The sequence below is a fragment of the Myzus persicae genome, unplaced genomic scaffold (assembly GCF_001856785.1).
Source record: "Myzus persicae strain clone G006 unplaced genomic scaffold, MPER_G0061.0, whole genome shotgun sequence".
Lineage (NCBI taxonomy): Eukaryota > Metazoa > Arthropoda > Insecta > Hemiptera > Aphididae > Myzus > Myzus persicae.
Window position 1 is genome coordinate 646,330 of NW_019104400.1, and position 19,408 is coordinate 665,737.

The following is a 19,408-nucleotide window of genomic DNA, read 5'->3' on the forward strand; positions in this document are numbered from 1 at the left end:
TAACCAATCAAACAAAATAATATGCTAATATCTATTTAATTTTCCCGAAAGGTTCGGGAACATCAATTTTAAAAAGAGGAGAAGTAGGTAACCGTTCTACTGTACAGTATATTTTGTGTGTACCCCATCATTGAGTAAGGCACTGTAATGTATGTGTTAAATTTGAATTCAATGATAAATCATTGCATGCGGAAAACGGTTCGAGTATATATTTTATATACTATTTTTTTTTTTTTACTTCTAGTTAAACGGCCCGATGTATTAATTTTTCCCAAAAACAAATAGTTCTTAAATATTTTTGAATAGAAATCATAGCAATAATATTGTATGAACTTTGTATTAAATTTTGCATGCTTTTTGAAGGAGCGATTTTTCAAAAAATAATCAAATGTATCCAACATTAATTAACATCTCAAAAACAGAAAATATTAAAAGAAACATTTGGTGAAAGTTTGAAATTTCTATTGTTATTCATTTTTGAATTACAACAAAAAATGCAAATCGATTTTTTTCTAAGATTAGTGTACAGTTTGAGTTCCCGTTGTCCGTAAATTTTTTTTGGGTTTTCTCCAGGTTAAGTATAGTATAGTATAGTCTCCAAAAACTATGGATTTTGAAATTTGAACACCAAAAAGTTACAACTAAATTCACAATCTACTAGAAAAGATATTTAAGTTAACAATCAAAATATTTTATCTACTATAAAATGTGTACACATACAAAAAAACGCACATCATTGTTAAATCAATACATTCATCTCCTAGCTCTTTATGATTCTAAAATTAACCATAATATTATGTGCATTTTAATTACAAGAATCACTGAATAAATAACATTTATTATTGTTATTTTTGCATCTTAGTTTTGTACTTTATGGTGATGCATCAGGTGCAATTGACAATTTTTTTTTCTCAAAAAGATATTTACATAGAAAATCCATGGACATTATTTGAATCTACCATTTTTGTTTGTCGAAAATATTTTTTTTGGATATCATTGTAATAATCAAAATAAAACATCTGAAGATTGTGTGCAGTGTACCTTTCAATTTAATTTTTTTCTTTCAATAAAAGATAAAATGAGACAAAAAAAATATTTTAAAATTATTTGATGATGGATGTGGAATTTCATCAAAGTGGGTTCTGTTTATTTTTAGAAAAACTTTACTCTAATTTGTACGTTTCAATAGTTCGAAATTATTTACACAACAAAATACCGGCGGTTTTATTATATTTTACAAACTGTTAAATTATTAAAAACAAATAAGACATACATTGGTTTATTATTATTATTTTGTTTTAAAATATTGTTGATATTATTTTAGTTTGTGAAATACGAATCCCCATAACGGAGGATGATAATTATGGGATGATAGCTTACAGCAGGTAAAGGTTATTATTAATAACTAGTACTTACATTGTAATCATAATAGTTAAAAATTCCAAAACAAATTTCGGGTTGTGCGTGTTTGTACATACTACCGAGGGTTCGTTTTGATAAGTCATAATTTTTGTCACGGCCGACCTAGTCTTCCGGATGTAGTACAAAATCAGGCAGTCCGAAATGTAGCGCGTGCCACTGGCTGAAAAACCTATTTTCTGTTCCGAACTTCTGGACATAGTCTCGCCTCGTTTGCGACTCATATCGTCTACCCTATTGCACCCCATCACGTCACTCGATGGCGTATATAATATGGTTAATAATAAATAATAATACACGCGTCGGCGGCGGCTATGGTGATAGACGGTAGCGGTGTTGGCGGCGGTGGTGGTTAAAGTGGTGGCGGCGGTGGTGGTTGCTAGGTGCTCGGCAATGACGACACAGTGGATGTCGGCGGTAGTTGTGTTCAAGTATATATAGAGTCATATAATAGTTGTGTTGTATTCGCAGTAGACGTAATAGTACAGAAGCAGTGATTTAACGCCAGAGTAATGGGATGGCGGTAAGAGAGCAGAGGATACGGCGTTTACGTCACCGCCACGCCACCAGGGCGGTCGGGTGCTGCGAGCTCTCCGGATTAAATATAATAAATTATAAACACGTCCCGAGAAAATTAACTCTGGAGATCCCGTCACAATAGACCACCGCCGACGATACGACTGCTTCAAATCCGGTTCCCGCAACGGATGTCTAATTTAGTACTATTATATTATTATGCGCGCGCTTACAGTTCGTTCTGTGCGCCGTATATGCCTGCAGTGTCTCGTACAGTGAGGTATAATAATATTTATACAATATTACGGCATTTCGCTGTAAAACATGAACACGGTGTGCTCTGACACTTTGGATCGAATATCCAACCGAATTTGAAGTCGAGCAATCGGTTATTGGCACTTCGTTCGCACTTCACACGTTGCGGTGTTTATATAGTTATACTGAATTACGTGCAGTGAGTTTCGCCAGATGTATTCACACCGGGTTAATATCATAGAATCCGCTTGTCATCGGTTTATTTGAATCAAAAAATAATCAACCAAACCAAATTCATACGTTTCCGTAAACAAATAAAATTTTTATTAAAATCGTATTGTTGTATACCGGACGATCGAATCAATAGTTTATGATGATTACGTACAGGGTCGATGGGTGTACAATGTACATATCACAATCAATGTGTCATACTGACTTATTTTACTAATATTATAATCGCTTACGCAGAAACCACAGTTGAAATATTTGTGTTTGTATAATAATATTATATTCGTTACAATAACGACATCACGATAACTGTTAATGCACCAAAACGATGTTTTAGTATCCAACTGTTAATAAATAATTATTATAAAAATATTACATCTTGTCGTGGTGCATAATATCAATCACTGCAGAATTAATAGGTCATACTCGTACATTTCGTGGCGATTAAAACCCGTACGTATCGGAACGAGGTATATTACATTTTATCCGTCTGAAATTCATAAGGTACTTTTTTACATTTGTTATCAATATTGATATGGCATCGTCATTAATTATTCCTATATGACAGACACGTGTCGCCAAATGGCTATACAAAATCATTTTTTTGAATTTCATGTGATTCCAAAGACATGATGCGTGTATGATTCAACGTATTTCCCAAAAAATGATGATATTATAATTTTTTTTGTACACTTTCGAGGTGGACATATTGTCAGTTTAAAAAAGTGATTTTAATTTTAAATAATGTTTGCAATATTTTAATGCGAGCAATGTATTGTTATAACAATATCTTATGTCCAACTCTCGAAAGGGGACTAAAACTAAAACTAAACATATAAAAAACTATAATATATAACATATGGGAGTTTACCACGGCGGCGATCAATCGTCGAGACACAGAAGTATAACACCGTTTCTTGTCACTGATCGAGCGAAACGTGTTTAAATTCGTACAACCACTGTGGCCAGGCTACGTCACCGCATAATCGGATATCCTGACGTGACCGGAAACGGTAGTTTGACGCGCGAAAACGTCTGCTGCAAGTCGTAACATGTTACTAAAAGGATACCGAAATCCGATTTCGGACGTTCCGCCGCCTTGAGCATATGTCGGAAAAGAATTAATATTTAATTCCTTCTCGGAACGCAACACTGGACAGTGGACAACTGGACACACTGCGCCATAAACTTTGTCTGGTTTTTCGACGTCGTCTTAAAAAATATTGTGCATACAAGGCGTATTCGACCCGACGATTTTTCTTTAACAAGTCAGGTCTTCCTGTATTGACCTGTAATATGCAAAACTGCAGAGAATTTGAGTACCTACTGGCATTCGAATATGTTCTCATACATCGAACAACTTTTATAATAAAGCATTTTAAAAACAATGTTTATTCATGGGAGCTCAGAGGGTTGGCGATTTGATGTATTTGCCCTCTTCTGGATTTTTAAAAAATGTATTTTAAATTGAGCATATTATGAAAAGTTACTGTATAACAAATCGAAAGTGCGTTACACGGTAATAAAAGGTCACCATCATAAAAAATCTTGTTAAGCCAAGTCAACAAATATTAAATTATTTGCATTAACAAACTTGCCCAGCTAGAAAAACGTCTGCTGGTGCCTATGAATATTATATGGTATAGCTGATACAAGTTGTGTATTAAATACTATATTACTAATTCTCCTGCAGTACAAGGTAAATATGTACACTATTCGTTATTACTTTCTATAAATTATAAAAACGCTCTATACACCGAGACTTGGTAAAATAACTGTCGAATAAATGTTATTTTCAAAATGTTATTATTTTTACTTTTTTTTTTTACTTCAAATTAATTGAAGTACTTTATAATGTGTTTTAATTTTCAGTATTACTTAAATGCGTTACACAGCGACTTAGTATTTTGAATACTTTCACCGTAGAGCATTCGAGAAGAATTTTAAACACTTTTCAAAAGTATTTTTTTACAACACTTGGGCTATAATATATTATAGTGTTTCGGGAGCCTTTATGAGCAGTTTAGCCGAAGTCGTGCAGCCGCAGACGCCGACCGGAAACGCTTATTAATCGCACGTCTCCGGGACCCTATTATATAGTACCCGACGACGTGCAGTCCGGCTAAAAACTCGAGCAATCCGGGGAAACACGCTTTGGCAACACCGTCGCGTCGGAAAAACGGTAATATTCTTGTTACGATAGAATATCTGCAACCATATTGTAGTATTATGACCGCGAAGACCCGGAATCGCGTTACCGAAACTTTCCCGGAGCGCATAATAATAGTCCACGCCACCATTTGATTATATGGACTCACGACGTATCTGAGTGTACGATAAACGATAAACGACACAATAGGCATTATATAATACGCAGAGCGGGTACAGTTATTATTGCACGAGGTTTCCTATCTGACAAACTTTAAACGTTTTAATTTGATTTGAAAACTGCACGTTTGCATCTGCGCCGAGTCGGCGTTGTCGTGTAAAGTCGTTTCCCTCGACACGCACTGTTAAAGCGTGTAAATGTGTACAGGTATTGTAATAAACTACTCAGTCATTCCGCAAGTTTCCAGCAAATCCGTCGGGTGTGAATAAATAATTTCGTACTAACAGATGTACGGCATTATAATATATAATGTTGTAATATTATAAGTGTGCGCGGCACGTCACCAAGCCACGGAAGCGTGGAAAATCACCAAAAATTCACGTCAAATAAAACCGTAATAATAATAATAATAATAATTATAATAAAATGAAACGAGATGCGTGTACCCGTTTAGGCACCGAACGCTCATGATTTTAAAACCGTACGAATTGTTTCTAAATGTAGGTTTACCTGTTGTACACTGTATTATATTTATAAGTGTTTTTATTTTAAAAGTAGAGTGAACATATTATATTTATGTGCAACCCGCAAAACCATAATATTTTAGAAGCCGAACAATAGTTTGTAAACATAGGTTTATTACTGTCGAGGTAAATCAATTACAAATATGAAAATATATTATTATTATTTATTTAAAGCCCTGCATTGTAGTACAATACATTATTTGTTACATATATATATATATATATATTAATAAATAAATGAATCATAATTCATTAGTTGATTCACATACCTACTATTAAAACTAAATTTAAATACTTTTCCTCCCATATCTTAAACTACCTTTATTATTATTATTGCTCCGTAGTATTCACATCTCAATGATTCACAAATTCAAACAACATAAAACGATTAAGTGAACTTATGGATTAAATTTCTGAACAACATCAACTACAGCGAACTGTAAGTCTTTTCATAATTTCAAAATCACTCAGGATTATTAGAACTCTTCTAAAATCAATATTAAATGGTTCGACTAGAATAAATTTGATGTTTCTGTTCATCACTATTGACCAATAGATAATGTAATCATGTGGTTTTGTTTAAAGTACTCAATTCAACTCGTACTGTAGGTACGTAAAATATATCAAACTTGTTGGTAGATGTGTGTACATGTGAGTTCAGTCACTCATCGCTTAAAAAAATTTAATCTGTGCAGTAAAATTTAAAATCTAATCAGAATGAAGAAAATTCCAAAAGTTATTTCTTCGAAATACTTTATGCTCAAAACTCCAGTTTATCGTATTTAGAGTGGGATATTAATTGTTTTGTGTTTTAGATTTCAACAAAAAAAAACATTTCATTGAAAAAAAAATATATTCTTTTCTTCGTCCGAAATTGTATACTGTAGATGTATACATTTATTAAATAACCAAACTGATATTGCGATCAACCATTATTTATAAAAGCATTTTCAAACCATGATCATTGGTAAAATTACAGTGCTTTTATCAGTTAACCATGTTATCAAAGTTTTAAAAACTCAATGAAAAGTATTAAGTTAAAAGTTTTTTTAAATTGAAATAAGTAAACAAAAAGCTTTCAACTATTGAAAAAAAATAGCTTTAGAGCAAAAACTAAGCTAGAAAACTTACTGAGGTAAAACAATTCAAAGATAAAAATAAGCTGCCAGAAAATATGCAATTTGAATTGTAATTTCTAAATGCTAATTATGATTTTGTCATTAAACAAAAAATTATTTGAAAAAATAATATATATTAATCTACGATTATAGTTTTGGTTGGATGAGAAACTTTCAAAATACATCATACTTTACTCACAGTATAAAATATATTTTATACATCTAACTATCTAAGAATATAAGTTTTAAGCCTATATGATCATTCTTTTTGATTTATTATATAATAACAAAAACTAATATGACAAAAGCGAGATACAGGTGTTGGTGGTACACTGGTGCAGGAGTCTTCAAACTAGAAAGCAATGATAAATCATTGCAATTGGAAAATAATTGTCCAAAGAGCCTCGTTTATCCAAAAATGGTGAAGATTTTGTTGTAAATAACTAGGTCTTTCTTGTTTTTAGAATTTTTCATTAGTTATTAATTACCTTTAAAAAAATATTCAAGACAATACATAAATATGAATTTATGTTTAGTTAAAAATATTTAAAAATTCGGATTAATATTTTTTTAAACATTTGTAAGTGTTTTACTTTCAAACAGCTTTTCGGGGACGTAATATGCATTTAATATTCTCTCAAATCTCAATATTTTTATAGGTACCTACGAACGATTTCTTGGAAAAACTGATTACGGCACCAGAATGCTGCTGGCGTAGTTGTTAGTATTATATTTGTTATACTGAAGTCTACAAATAATATTATAATACATCATCATAACAATATGTCTAAAATATATTCTGAACATTTTATTTTTCTTACATTTTACGAATAATATACATTTGTATTTTGTGTTATTAGACTAGTATTAGACAGGTGAGTCCTGAATGCCTGATACCTTTAATTCCTAAAAATTAATTAGTATTCGTATTACAAGTTTATATAAGACATATAATTATGGTTGCCAGTGGTACCTAAATCACGTAAACACGTGTATGAATGGTAAAATTACATTAGTACCTATTTACAATTTATAGGTATTTATCATTTTTTTAAAAAATATTGTTAGAATTTAAAAAATGCCCCTAGCGAACAATTTCTAAATACGACAAGTATAAAATAGACTGGACAAATAATGAAAAAATATTTTATCGCATGATTGAACAAATAAATTACCATTCTCGGATATCTATGGATTCACTAAACAAAAATCAGTCACAATATATTCTTGTTATTATTCATGAACAACGTGAATTAAAATTTCAGTCTATATGGAGATTTCGTTTAATTATTCTAGCTATTTAATTTGGACAGACAATGCTTGTTTAGGTACATAATTGTATTGGCAATTATTTAGTAACCATGTTGAAAATGTATCAGACTTGATTTAAGCTCCGACTAACGAATTTCTACATGCTAATCATTTATATTCTATATGTCATCATTAAAAAGTGTGTGATTAAAAAAACATCAAAGGAATCAGATACATAAGTCATTCTGTGTTGATTTGCTTGAATTTCAGAATGTCAAAGTACATGTTGTGATTAACTGTGTTTAGTATTTATCTATAGTTTTGAGACGAATGAAAATTCTTTTTTTATCTATTTTAAATTCATATATTTTTTATTTCTTTTTAGTTTTTATACCATATCACATATCAAATTCAATATTTTTATTATGGGGTAATGTTTGATACAAATAATTATATACCTAAACGTATTATAAAATATATAGTATGATAAATATACCATTTATATACTTTTTCATTTAACTTGTCCTTTATCTAATCCCAGTTAGCAAAGCTCAGCACTCTTATAATTCTCGAGAACTTCCTTATTTGAGAACTAGAAAGATTTATTTACGAAGTTCGCATTACTTTTATTATATATAGCTTTCTACGGGTTTTAAGCAACAACATTTCAACGTTGATTTATAAAATCTAACTCCCAAAGGACTGTACACAGTTATACATTTAAAACGTACTAAATTCCACTAGACACGGAAGTAGTAATATTATTTTTGTCCAACCGTCGAATTTACAGTATTTTATTGTGTTTTTATATGAATTAGTATTTTGATTTAATAAGCACGATATAACATTATGTTAAGTGTATGTTTTAAATGAATAAATTGGCTTGACTAATAATTAATACACCATTCATCATTCGGGATATCAGTATTTTGATATAATTATTAAATTGGAACAATTAATACTCATTCATACAGTTGATTGTGCAATAAAAAGTCATTAACATGGATTAGTACTATTTGACTTATAATTCTAGTCAGTTAACCAAATGTTCACAATAAAGGAAAAAAGCTTGAACTGTTCGATGTTGTTCTTGTTTTTTCAATATCACTTTTACAAAAAATACTATTCAAGTTTGAACAACATAAAATAACAGTTTTTAAAAACAACATTACAACTTTTTTTTGTAGTAGTCTTATTGAATATTGAAACAATAAAAAAAAAGCACCGTAAAAGTTCTCTTCTTTGTTGTAAGGTGAAAATCTGGTTTTTTATCTATTACTATTATAGTGTTTTCGATTCTCTCACACTAGAAATCATTTTTCCTAATTATATTTTAACCCTAGACAACAACTCAAAAATGATTCTGTGAGATGTGAGATGTGAACTTTTAAGGTTTTCTGATAATATTAGTAATACATATTATATTTCAAATTTCAATTATTCACAAAATGCCATTGAAATATTATATTATTTAACCCTATAACAATCGTGACGTGCGTTTCTTAAAATATTTATTTTATACCCCTAATAACACGTATTTCGGCCCACACTTTTTGTACACATACTTAAAATTTAGCATACTGATTTCAGAGATACTCACATAATTTTAATGGTTTTAATTTCATGTATGATACGTATAATAATGTACACGTATAGTACATCGTGGCAATCGTTTAGAAATTATTATTATTTAAACTTTTCTTTGAACAATAATAATTATGCAATGATAATAAACGATACATCCACGAGGACCAAACAGCAGACTTGCTGAGAAAAGTATTATTAATCAGATAAAGTTTAATGTAGTATGCAATTAGCAAAAGTTTCCACTTATACGATCAAACTTTAGAGCTGAACCGGATTTTAATGTAAACCATATCTCGATGATGATATACTGTGAGTTTTTCAATAACTTTTTTAATCGGGTACAGCAGTTCTATTATTTTTTTTCTAATACATTATGTGACGTGTTATCAGCAGTCATATGGTACAAGTGAGTTCTCATAGACTAATTTTCCAAGGACGCCGTCCTATCCAAAGTGTAACATTTCTTTCAAACGAAACGATTAAATGCATTATTTCATATTCGTAGTTTAACATAGAACAAACAAAATACAACCTAATTCGTTCATAAAAGTTACTGTATCAATATTTACAATTTTACAACACACAATTATTTAGATCATATAAAAATAATAGTTCGTTTTGCCCAATGCGTTATAATCTCTTTTTCTGCTATTGCTTTATTTTTAAAAAGTCGAAAAACATCGAAGACCATTCAAAAAAAATTAGAACGTTTGTAGTCTGGTAAAAAACGGTTTTAATAATATTTATTGACGATTCACGCACGTGTACAAGGTAATTAATTTAACGCAATAATAAACATTATTTCAGAAAAAGAGTTTGAAAAAAATTATAGTTTTACTATTTTTATCTTTATATAAGTGTTTACTCTCTTGAATGACAAAATATATTTTTTATTTTATATTATTTTAAATCAGAATATAATTAGGAATATTTTGATCAATAAAAATTAAAACTCGTTCATGTAATTTTTAGTTACAAATATAAGTATGTATTTAAAATGCCATGTTACAGCTCGTACTTAAACTACTCTACTAAATTTGATTTTTATACATCAAGAAACTTATCTGAAAAATATTCCGTTATTGAACACAAGATTGAAAAAATGAGCGAGTTCGTTTAAAAACGTAAAAATTAAAAAAAAGCAATAATGGTTAAAAATAGTAAACAGTCTTAATGTTTAACAACTTAAAGTTACGTAAAAAAAAATATTTTCAGAAGCGATTGTGATTTTCGAAAGAATTGTTAGTACGTTGAATAATATGTGAATATGACACTGTTAAATTATATTACATCGACAATCGATCACCGAGATTCTCATTTGGATAGGAACGCGTTGAAATCCAAAGACGACGACGATCGTGACTCGACGAATCATTTCCGGTCCTCGCGACGACGAATCGAATATATGAACCAAATGGCTGTTTAGGTTGCGAGTTGAGGTGTGTGTGGGTCGGGGTGAGGTGGAGTACTGGAGTGTGTTTACAGTGCTCGATCGGACCTAATCACGTGGAATAATGTCGGCGGCGATGCGCGTGCGGCTAATGACGTGGATAAATGTATAATGAATATTACGTGTGTGCCTTTTCACCCCTTCTGCTCCATCACTCAGCCATTCAAAGATTGACGCAAAGTGTATAATAGCTTCCTCAGTGTAGTAGTAGGTGGTGAGAGGAAATCCGCGAAAGGGTTAAATCGGGAGTTGAGGTATTTTCGGGAGTGCAGTCGCGTATAACAGGTCTCGTTTGGTGGAAGTTTTCGTTTTTAGACCTTCGGAAATCGCGTACCCACATATTGTTATATATTATACGAGTGCACGCGCAAGACGATAAGTCGATAAAAATGCCTTTTGTGTTTGAGTTCGCGCGCAGTTGCGGATGTGCGTTTTCCGTTCCGGAATAATATAATAATAATAATATGCGAGGAATGCGACGTGCGTCCGAATAATAATAACTATTCAGGAAAAATCACGTCCGAGACACGTTTCCGATTACACTTTTCGCGTTTTGTTTCGGAAAACCGCAAACCACTGGGTTCGTGCGGATCGATAGTCGCACGAAAAATTATTGCTCTCGAGTGTAAATATATTTTTTGCTTTTAAAATGAGAGATCGCGTGAGAAGTTCATACAATGCTGCAAAATAAAAGTCATACTCTGCGGGTGTTTCCGATTATGCGCATCGACGAGCTTTCCAAAATCATCTCTTATGCAAGACTCAAATTAAAATCGGATTATACACTAAATTATTTGGATTTCTTAGCATCACAGCTTTAATAATAATAATAATAATAATAATAATAATAATAACGTTATCTTGATGGACTCAACTAATTCACACAATGTACCTATATCAAATAGTAGGTTAAATTGGGGTTTCACATAAATATATATATTGAGTGATTTTGCAAAAAATGCCATAATTTTCCCGAAAGCTAAAATTTTTAAAATTAACTTACACTACCACTGCGGTAACTCCTATAGTTTTCTCACTAAAAATAATTGGTGATAATTCGGCATCTACCTGCAAGATTAATAAATCAATATCTGTCGATAACTGGTGATATCGACAGCACTTGGAGTCGTCTATCAAACGATGAAACAACGGAGTCACACAGTTTTTTTGATTACGACACCTTATGGTAACCTTCAAGGGGTGAAATGGAGAAACACAAGTGCGGAACATAATATCATAATTTCACATGTTGAATTTCCAGTTGACGACGTAGAGTATATATTTTTTGATTTCTATCTTCATTTTGATAATAATCATAATGTATAAGACCCGCCTTATTTTATTTCAAGATTCTATTATTTTCTAATGGAGTTCAGAAAACGTCGTTTTGGGGGACACTTCACACGGATTTTGTGTTTATCCTAATGGTGATATTCGTTGTAGAACCACCCTGTAATCCTGTATTATATTAAAACAAACGCAATCGAGCGTGACCTGAGCGCTTCGGTCTTAACGCTCATCGCGTTAAGTACGTCATGGCACCGCCGACAGACTACATAATATACAATAATAAACTTACGCGTATCAGTATAATCTCATTATAATGATAACAATGTTGAAATATAACGACAACGTACCTAACGTCCTAACAATAATTACTATCAATCTAGAACCGATATGAACTGACACGTTGCTGGTGAGCCACAATAATTCTGAAGACGACCGCCGAGCGTTGACGTATTATGGCGAGGATCTTACAGTATGACACTCAAGGTATATATAATATATATGCAAATGTCATTAACAAAAACATCGAACGGGTTGTGCTCGTATGAAACACCGTAACTCGAGTCGTGAGGTGTATTATGTATGATGGGTATAAGCACCTAGTACATTATAATCCACATTGTTCCTCGTACAACAATATGACATACGAAAATATATATTATCATGCATGTACACTATTATAATATTATGCTCGGTGCTCATAATATTTAATAATTATAAGTTATTGTCTATATCATTCACGGCGAGAACAAACATTAATCTAGTTCACGTGAACCATGCTGCAAGCGGGATACATTTCATTTTTTTTTTTTTTTTAATTAATTAAACATGTTTCAGGTAACAAACGATCATACCGTTACACTGCGTATCTTTACTAACTATAATATTATTATACAGACATAACCTAGGATAGGTTTAAATCTATAAGTCGAATGTAGACGATAAAACTGCTTAAATGTGTACAATTTATCAGCCAAAAATCACATGCCCTGATCAGACCAAATATTCAGAATGGGCAAATTTCATTTTAGAATAGGTGGAGTACAATTAAAAGTTAAGCATTGGTTAAAGATAATACTATTTTATAACTATTTTCGATTTGAGTTATAAAAATTGGATTAATGTTGGATTGACAATAGTCTAGTATTTATATTTATTATTTTAATATTGTGCGGTTAAGTAATTAAATATTTAGGTTAGTATAAATATTAAATTTATAATTCATCAATAAAAACTTTTAATGAAATCTTTCGTGCGTCTTATTTATTCTCTATCTCATAGTACCTATGCAAAAATCCATTAAATACGTCAATAGAGACCTCAATGGACATGGACATCAATAGTAAACCACTAAATTTATCGTTATTATTGAATGAGTTTGTTTATAACGACCTTTTTCATATTATTTGTTTAGATCAATAATATTATTATGTTACTTGCATGGTTCAATGTTAGAATTTATATAAATTTGCTCCAATTAACCATGACGAATAACCGTGGATATGTCGCATACGAATGTTTAAATATTTATTCAGTTTGATATGTCATTAAAGGAAATTATAGCCAGATTATACCTCAACTAATTTTTTTAATGTCACCATAAAGAATGATAGTACGATGTTAAGCAAAAAACGAATATAATTTTTAATTTACTAAACAATAGCTCTTCAAGAGTGGTCTTATTATTGTTAAAATATAATATTATTCGTTTGAATATCAGTATACAGAATACGAGTATATTGGGACAATGGGACGACAGAGGGCAGAAAAAATATTTTCTATATTATCAAGAGTACCTACCTACTTTAATAATAGTAACGGACAAGCTAGTAACCCTTTAAACTCTAATGGGTAACTTAATATTATATTTTGTTTTTGTTTTATGTTTTTAATGAAATATATTGTATACAAGGTTAAAGCTGTTTTCGATTGAAAAAGGAACAAAAAGCTAACCATGTTGAATAACTAAAAAAAGATGAAAAAAAAATGGAAAATTATAAACAATGAGAGCTTTGCAGGCGGATATAAATTGAGCCAAAATATCCCTTGACTCGGAGCTGTCCTGTGTGGTTAAAACGAAACGAAAAAAAAAAATGTTCACAATGAACCTGAAATGTAAATCCGGTATCGGAATTAAAGCAAAACGAACAATGGTATTAAAATGCGTTTATTATTTTACAGTATACGTTCTAGAATGGGGTGAGAAAAAATTATTTAAAATTTTTTTCCTGTTTTTATGGAAATTTAAAATACACATAAGCGTAGGTAGTATAACAGAGGATTTTGAAACTTTATTCGTAGAAATTCGAAATAATAATATCCCTAAAAAGTTTATGAATTATAACAATCTATTTAATATTTTTCTACGACACAAATTCATCAGAAACAACTTTACTAGTCACTTAATATGTAATTAATATACATTTATATTTGAATACCTATTTAAATATCCAAATGATTACCTATGAAATGGGACACAGCCACAACGATATTTTTTAAAACAATAATAACGAACAGAAAATAGTTAATAAATCACAAACTCAAGTGTATTGCTTTCACTAAATCACTGTGACTATTGACACGACTTACACGACGACTAACACAATATATTTATTTATTTGATTGAAAATTGTATAGTTATTTAATTTGAAATAGACCGATTTTTATAATATATTATAATAATAACTTGATGTACAATAATATGTTGATTTTGATTGCATTGTATAGACACTTATTCAAGTATGTTATAAAAATTATTTATCTTATTTTATTACTTATTATTTAAGCTGTCAGGTCATGTATTCTTTATATTAATTTGAAATTGATTCGGGCAAAATGTTGTTATTATGAACATCCATAGAAAATCCGATCGGCTATTTTAATTGTTTATAATCACTCACATGACCGAATGACAAAAAACAACAAAATGGGACCACATTACAGTCAACAATTAGCTCTTACTGACACAATCCGACTGACAGCGTTAACTGAATTGATTTATTTTATATTTTTGACATTTGATGCTAAATCAAATAAATCCTTCTAATTAACAACGAATGATTCTATTTAGGGTGTTTACAGAAACTGCTCCTCCTTAATTATCCAATATTTATATAACTCAAAAAGCAAAGTGTTTTTAAAAAAAAATTATTAATTAACATATATTGTGCAGTGAAAGGGACCTAAATTAACATTAATTTGGAAGCTATGGCCTATTTTATTAAACACATACATACATACAATTTTGACGTATTGATCAAAATGTACTTTATAATATAATATGGAAACGAAATATGAATGCATTATATATTATTTAACTTCATCACGATTTCTTACCAGAAGAAAAAAAACTTGCTCAGAGTAATTAAAATAATACATTGATAAATTGAATGAACAAGTGGATCATAAGATCTTAATAAACTAATTAGAATTGCCCCGAAGTGTTAGATCTATTTATTTCATTGGGTTTATTATTATTATTATAACGTAATATTATAATATTATTATAATAGTACAGTGTACTGCTAAACTTCAACCACGATTTAAGATATTGATGATCTAGGTACAATTCTAAGTCCCCCTAAGGCCCTGACTATAGATAATAATTTATTCTAGTTATAATTCATGATTATACTCTAAATTGTTGTCAACAAACTATTGACTTTGAATTATAATCCAAGGTCTAATACTCATAGTGATTAGAATTGCTAGAGTAATACGTGGTTTTTTGAAGGGGAGTTTTTAATTTTTAATTTGGGAGGGCTTTGCTACATTTCGTAGCCCTCTCAATGATCGAATATTGTTTTAGTAATCGTATTAAATATATAATATGAGTATCAACTAAATGCAGTTTTTAATTACGCTATTAGTTACAACCACGGTGTACTATATTATATTATTGTTTACAATATTTTATCATTGCTGTAACCTACAATACTTATATACCCAAGTATGTACTTAAAGTATTGAAAAAAAAAATACGTTTGAAAAGTTTATGGTGTCAGTATATCAATAAATAATATTTCAAATTCTAATTAGTTGTTTAAAATATAAAATAATAATGCACAAATTCTTAATATTTTAAACAAAACTGCTGATAATGAGGTTATTAAAATAATTATATTTTATTAGTTTGATAACAAATTAAAGAATATTATTGTTGTACAAATATAGGTAAATTATTATACCTAACGATTTAAATAATTTTAACGGCTATCAAAATATTTTATGTTTAGTGAATAATAAAATTATTATTTAACGATGTTACAGGGTTTTTTTAATTTTTAACTCATGCATTATTCTACTTTTTTAAATTCATTAAATTTTGAATGTATAATACATAAAATTGTTTTCAAAACCAAAATAGAGTATGTTGCCTTTGTGCTCCTTTTACAATAGATTTTTCCCATACTCATTTTTAAACGCAGTATAAGTTTAAAAAAAAAATTCCCCACGCAACTTTTACCGGATGAAATCCCAGAATAATCTATTACTGAGTTCCTGAAACTTCTCAAATACGTTTTCGATTACGATTTATTGATAAATCTGACTCGTAATTACAGATGGATCATCATGATGAGGTTATAGTTTAACACTCAAAGTACACCTCGGTAAATGTACTGCATGGAAACATCGGGAACTTAGGAAATAATATTTCACGGACACTAAATTGGCACGAATTTATTGGTAACATATATAATCATTTCTGAAATATCCTGCAATATAAATAATTGTATACCCTTGACTTTATATTATAATATTTTCATCATAGACGGAAAGTTGAGCCGAGTAGAAAAATATGTCACACGATTAAATTGTTAATTATTTTTATACCGTAAATGCAATTAATAACTATACCGTATACTACTATGCACCCATAACTTTATGTATCATATCGATTCATATTTCATATTTATATTAATTAATTAAGAATTTAAAATCATAAGTTTACTTTTTACTTTTTGTTCAGAGCCTCATCAGTTTTTATTTTGTTTGTAAACATCATGATTTAGTCGATATTCGTGTTATTTACGGACAGGATACATGTAATAGTATTGTCTATTACATCATATATGAAATCGAACAGCTAAATTAAAAACATGTCATTCGGCTGATAGTTAAATCAAGAACATCTAGGTTTTTGAAATAGCTTTTTCAATTATTACACAAATTGTGTGGAACCAGGTTTTTAAAATAGTTGATTTTATCAGAATAAAATGTAATTATAAACTATATATTAGTTAACTATACGGACACATTGAAAGGATTCTCTGAATACTAATTTTAATGAAATATCTGGAAAGCAATATGTTAATACTATCTTTAGGATCAGTATTTTTTTTTTTTTATACATTTATTTTACGATATTATATTACGGTATAAATAATGTAATTTTCTTATACATAACTTAAGATCAGAATCTTTTTGGTAGAGCTTATACGCGGAATTCATATATTTACATGTGATATATGATTGTATGAATAATATGTATGGGGAATCACATTGTTTATTCTTATACAATTTTGCCTGTTTACTACACGTCTGCAACTGCCTGTACTTTAAAACTTTGTAAATACTAAATGGTAATAAATAATTCAACTATTAAAACATTCACTTAAATAAAAGCCCAATAAACAACTAAAACATCCTTTAAATAATACAAATATAATTCTGAGACACATTAATAATAATGGTGAAAAATATTTAATAATAAAAAATGTATTTGTTGAGGAAAAACTTGGCATGAAAAACTTTTTAAAAATTACTTATTTCTATAATGATTTATGACTAATATTTTTCAATTTTTAAGGTTTAAAAATCTACAACTAACGAAAACGGAAAGGGATATGTTTTAGTTTTTTAATGACAATCGTATGACTTGTGCAACCAATTAAAAAATATGGACACCATAAAATATAAAATGTATACTATTTTTTTCTTCTTTTTAATGGAAATGTATTGTAGTAAAATAAATTAAAATTAAAACACTCGATACCGTCTATTTTTAATAGAAAGTGAGTTATTAAAACGTACTTTTAAATTTATAAAAATTACATAATATAATATAACGTCTACTGTTGTTACATTATTTAATGTGTATAACATATTTGTATGATATATACGTATATTATATAATTTATTATGTAACTTAACCCGATGACAGTCAAACTATATGTTTACAAACATTATGTTTTATGTGGCAAATTTTGTAGGCACTTTTTTTTGATACTTTTAGAGTTATATTTAATCATGAATTTAACTGTGATATTATAAAGTGTACTATTTACTTAGGTTTTAATTTAATAACCACAAAATAATTTGTAAACCGAATTTACTTTAAGCCTGTTGATCTATATTTATGTTTATAAAAGTGTGTTTATAACGAAGCTAAAATAATTTTGAGGACTTGGTTTTAGATTTCACTAAGTATATTATAAATTATAATATATAGTCGAAAAATAAAGTTTTAACTACCTTGCATTCGTCCACATAATCACTAGATTCTGAAATATTGTACAAATGTTGATATTTTTTACTGTTTTTGTGTATGAATTTTCATTGTTACCTGTGAAAATAAAAATATCATGCATTAAAACACATTAAATTAGTTTAACTCAAGTATTTTTTAAAATAATTTAATTTGTGAGCATAATACGTGGGCGTAACTTTATATGTTGAATTGTTCAACAGACTACTTTATTCTTCGTTACATGCTTTTATCCTAATTGATACTTAGATACATTGCCCAATAGATGTAACATGGAAAAAATACAGAACACAGATGTTTTCAAATACATAAATGGCAATTGAAAATGTGTGTATAAATGCTATAAATTTATTTAATGGCCACCCATCTGGATATATTTGGTTGGCTAAGTGCAGTACGAGAGCCTCTTCAAAATCAAAATTAATTGTCATGATTATCATACATCAAAAATTCTGTTTGTGCACTAAATCACATTATAAAGTATGAATTAACAGTGAACTCAATCACGTCCAATGTGTAAGGCGATCAATCATAATGCCAATCCATCGTATTTATAATGCAATGTAGGTACTTTGGATAAAATAAACAATTCTCTTTACGTTTTCGTTGTTAAATAGTTTTTCGAATTTACCTATCATGTAATTATTGGTTTAGAATTATTTTTATTTTTATAATTAATCGTATAGTTATAGAACGTAATTTATAACATCCATTTATTAAAAATGGAAAAGAGTTTGAGAACTTATAACTGTACTTTTAACTGTGTTAAAACATGTTATACTTTTTGTGACTATCTGGTAAAAAAACCGAGCATTTTGCATTATAGAAAGAATAATTGAATTCGTATCAAACAACTTATCACATTCTTGGAAAACTGATAACCACGATGGTAATAACTTGCTTGAAAATGTCTGCTTATAATCAAAATTATCCTTTATTTGTTCAGGCTTTTAAATT

General features: G+C 29.5%; 1 protein-coding gene across 2 annotated transcripts in view; it reads right to left on the reverse strand.

The window, feature by feature from the left end:
* The window catches only part of LOC111041891 (WNT1-inducible-signaling pathway protein 2), a 162,331-nt gene that overhangs the window by 117,232 nt on the left and 25,691 nt on the right, over positions 1 to 19,408 (reverse strand). For both annotated transcript variants that reach the window (XM_022326336.1, XM_022326335.1), the window contains exon 2: positions 18,439 to 18,529. In XM_022326336.1, the coding sequence (XP_022182028.1) occupies positions 18,439 to 18,445 (7 nt within the window). In that variant the 5' untranslated portion in view covers positions 18,446 to 18,529. The remainder of the gene's footprint in view (positions 1 to 18,438; positions 18,530 to 19,408) is intronic.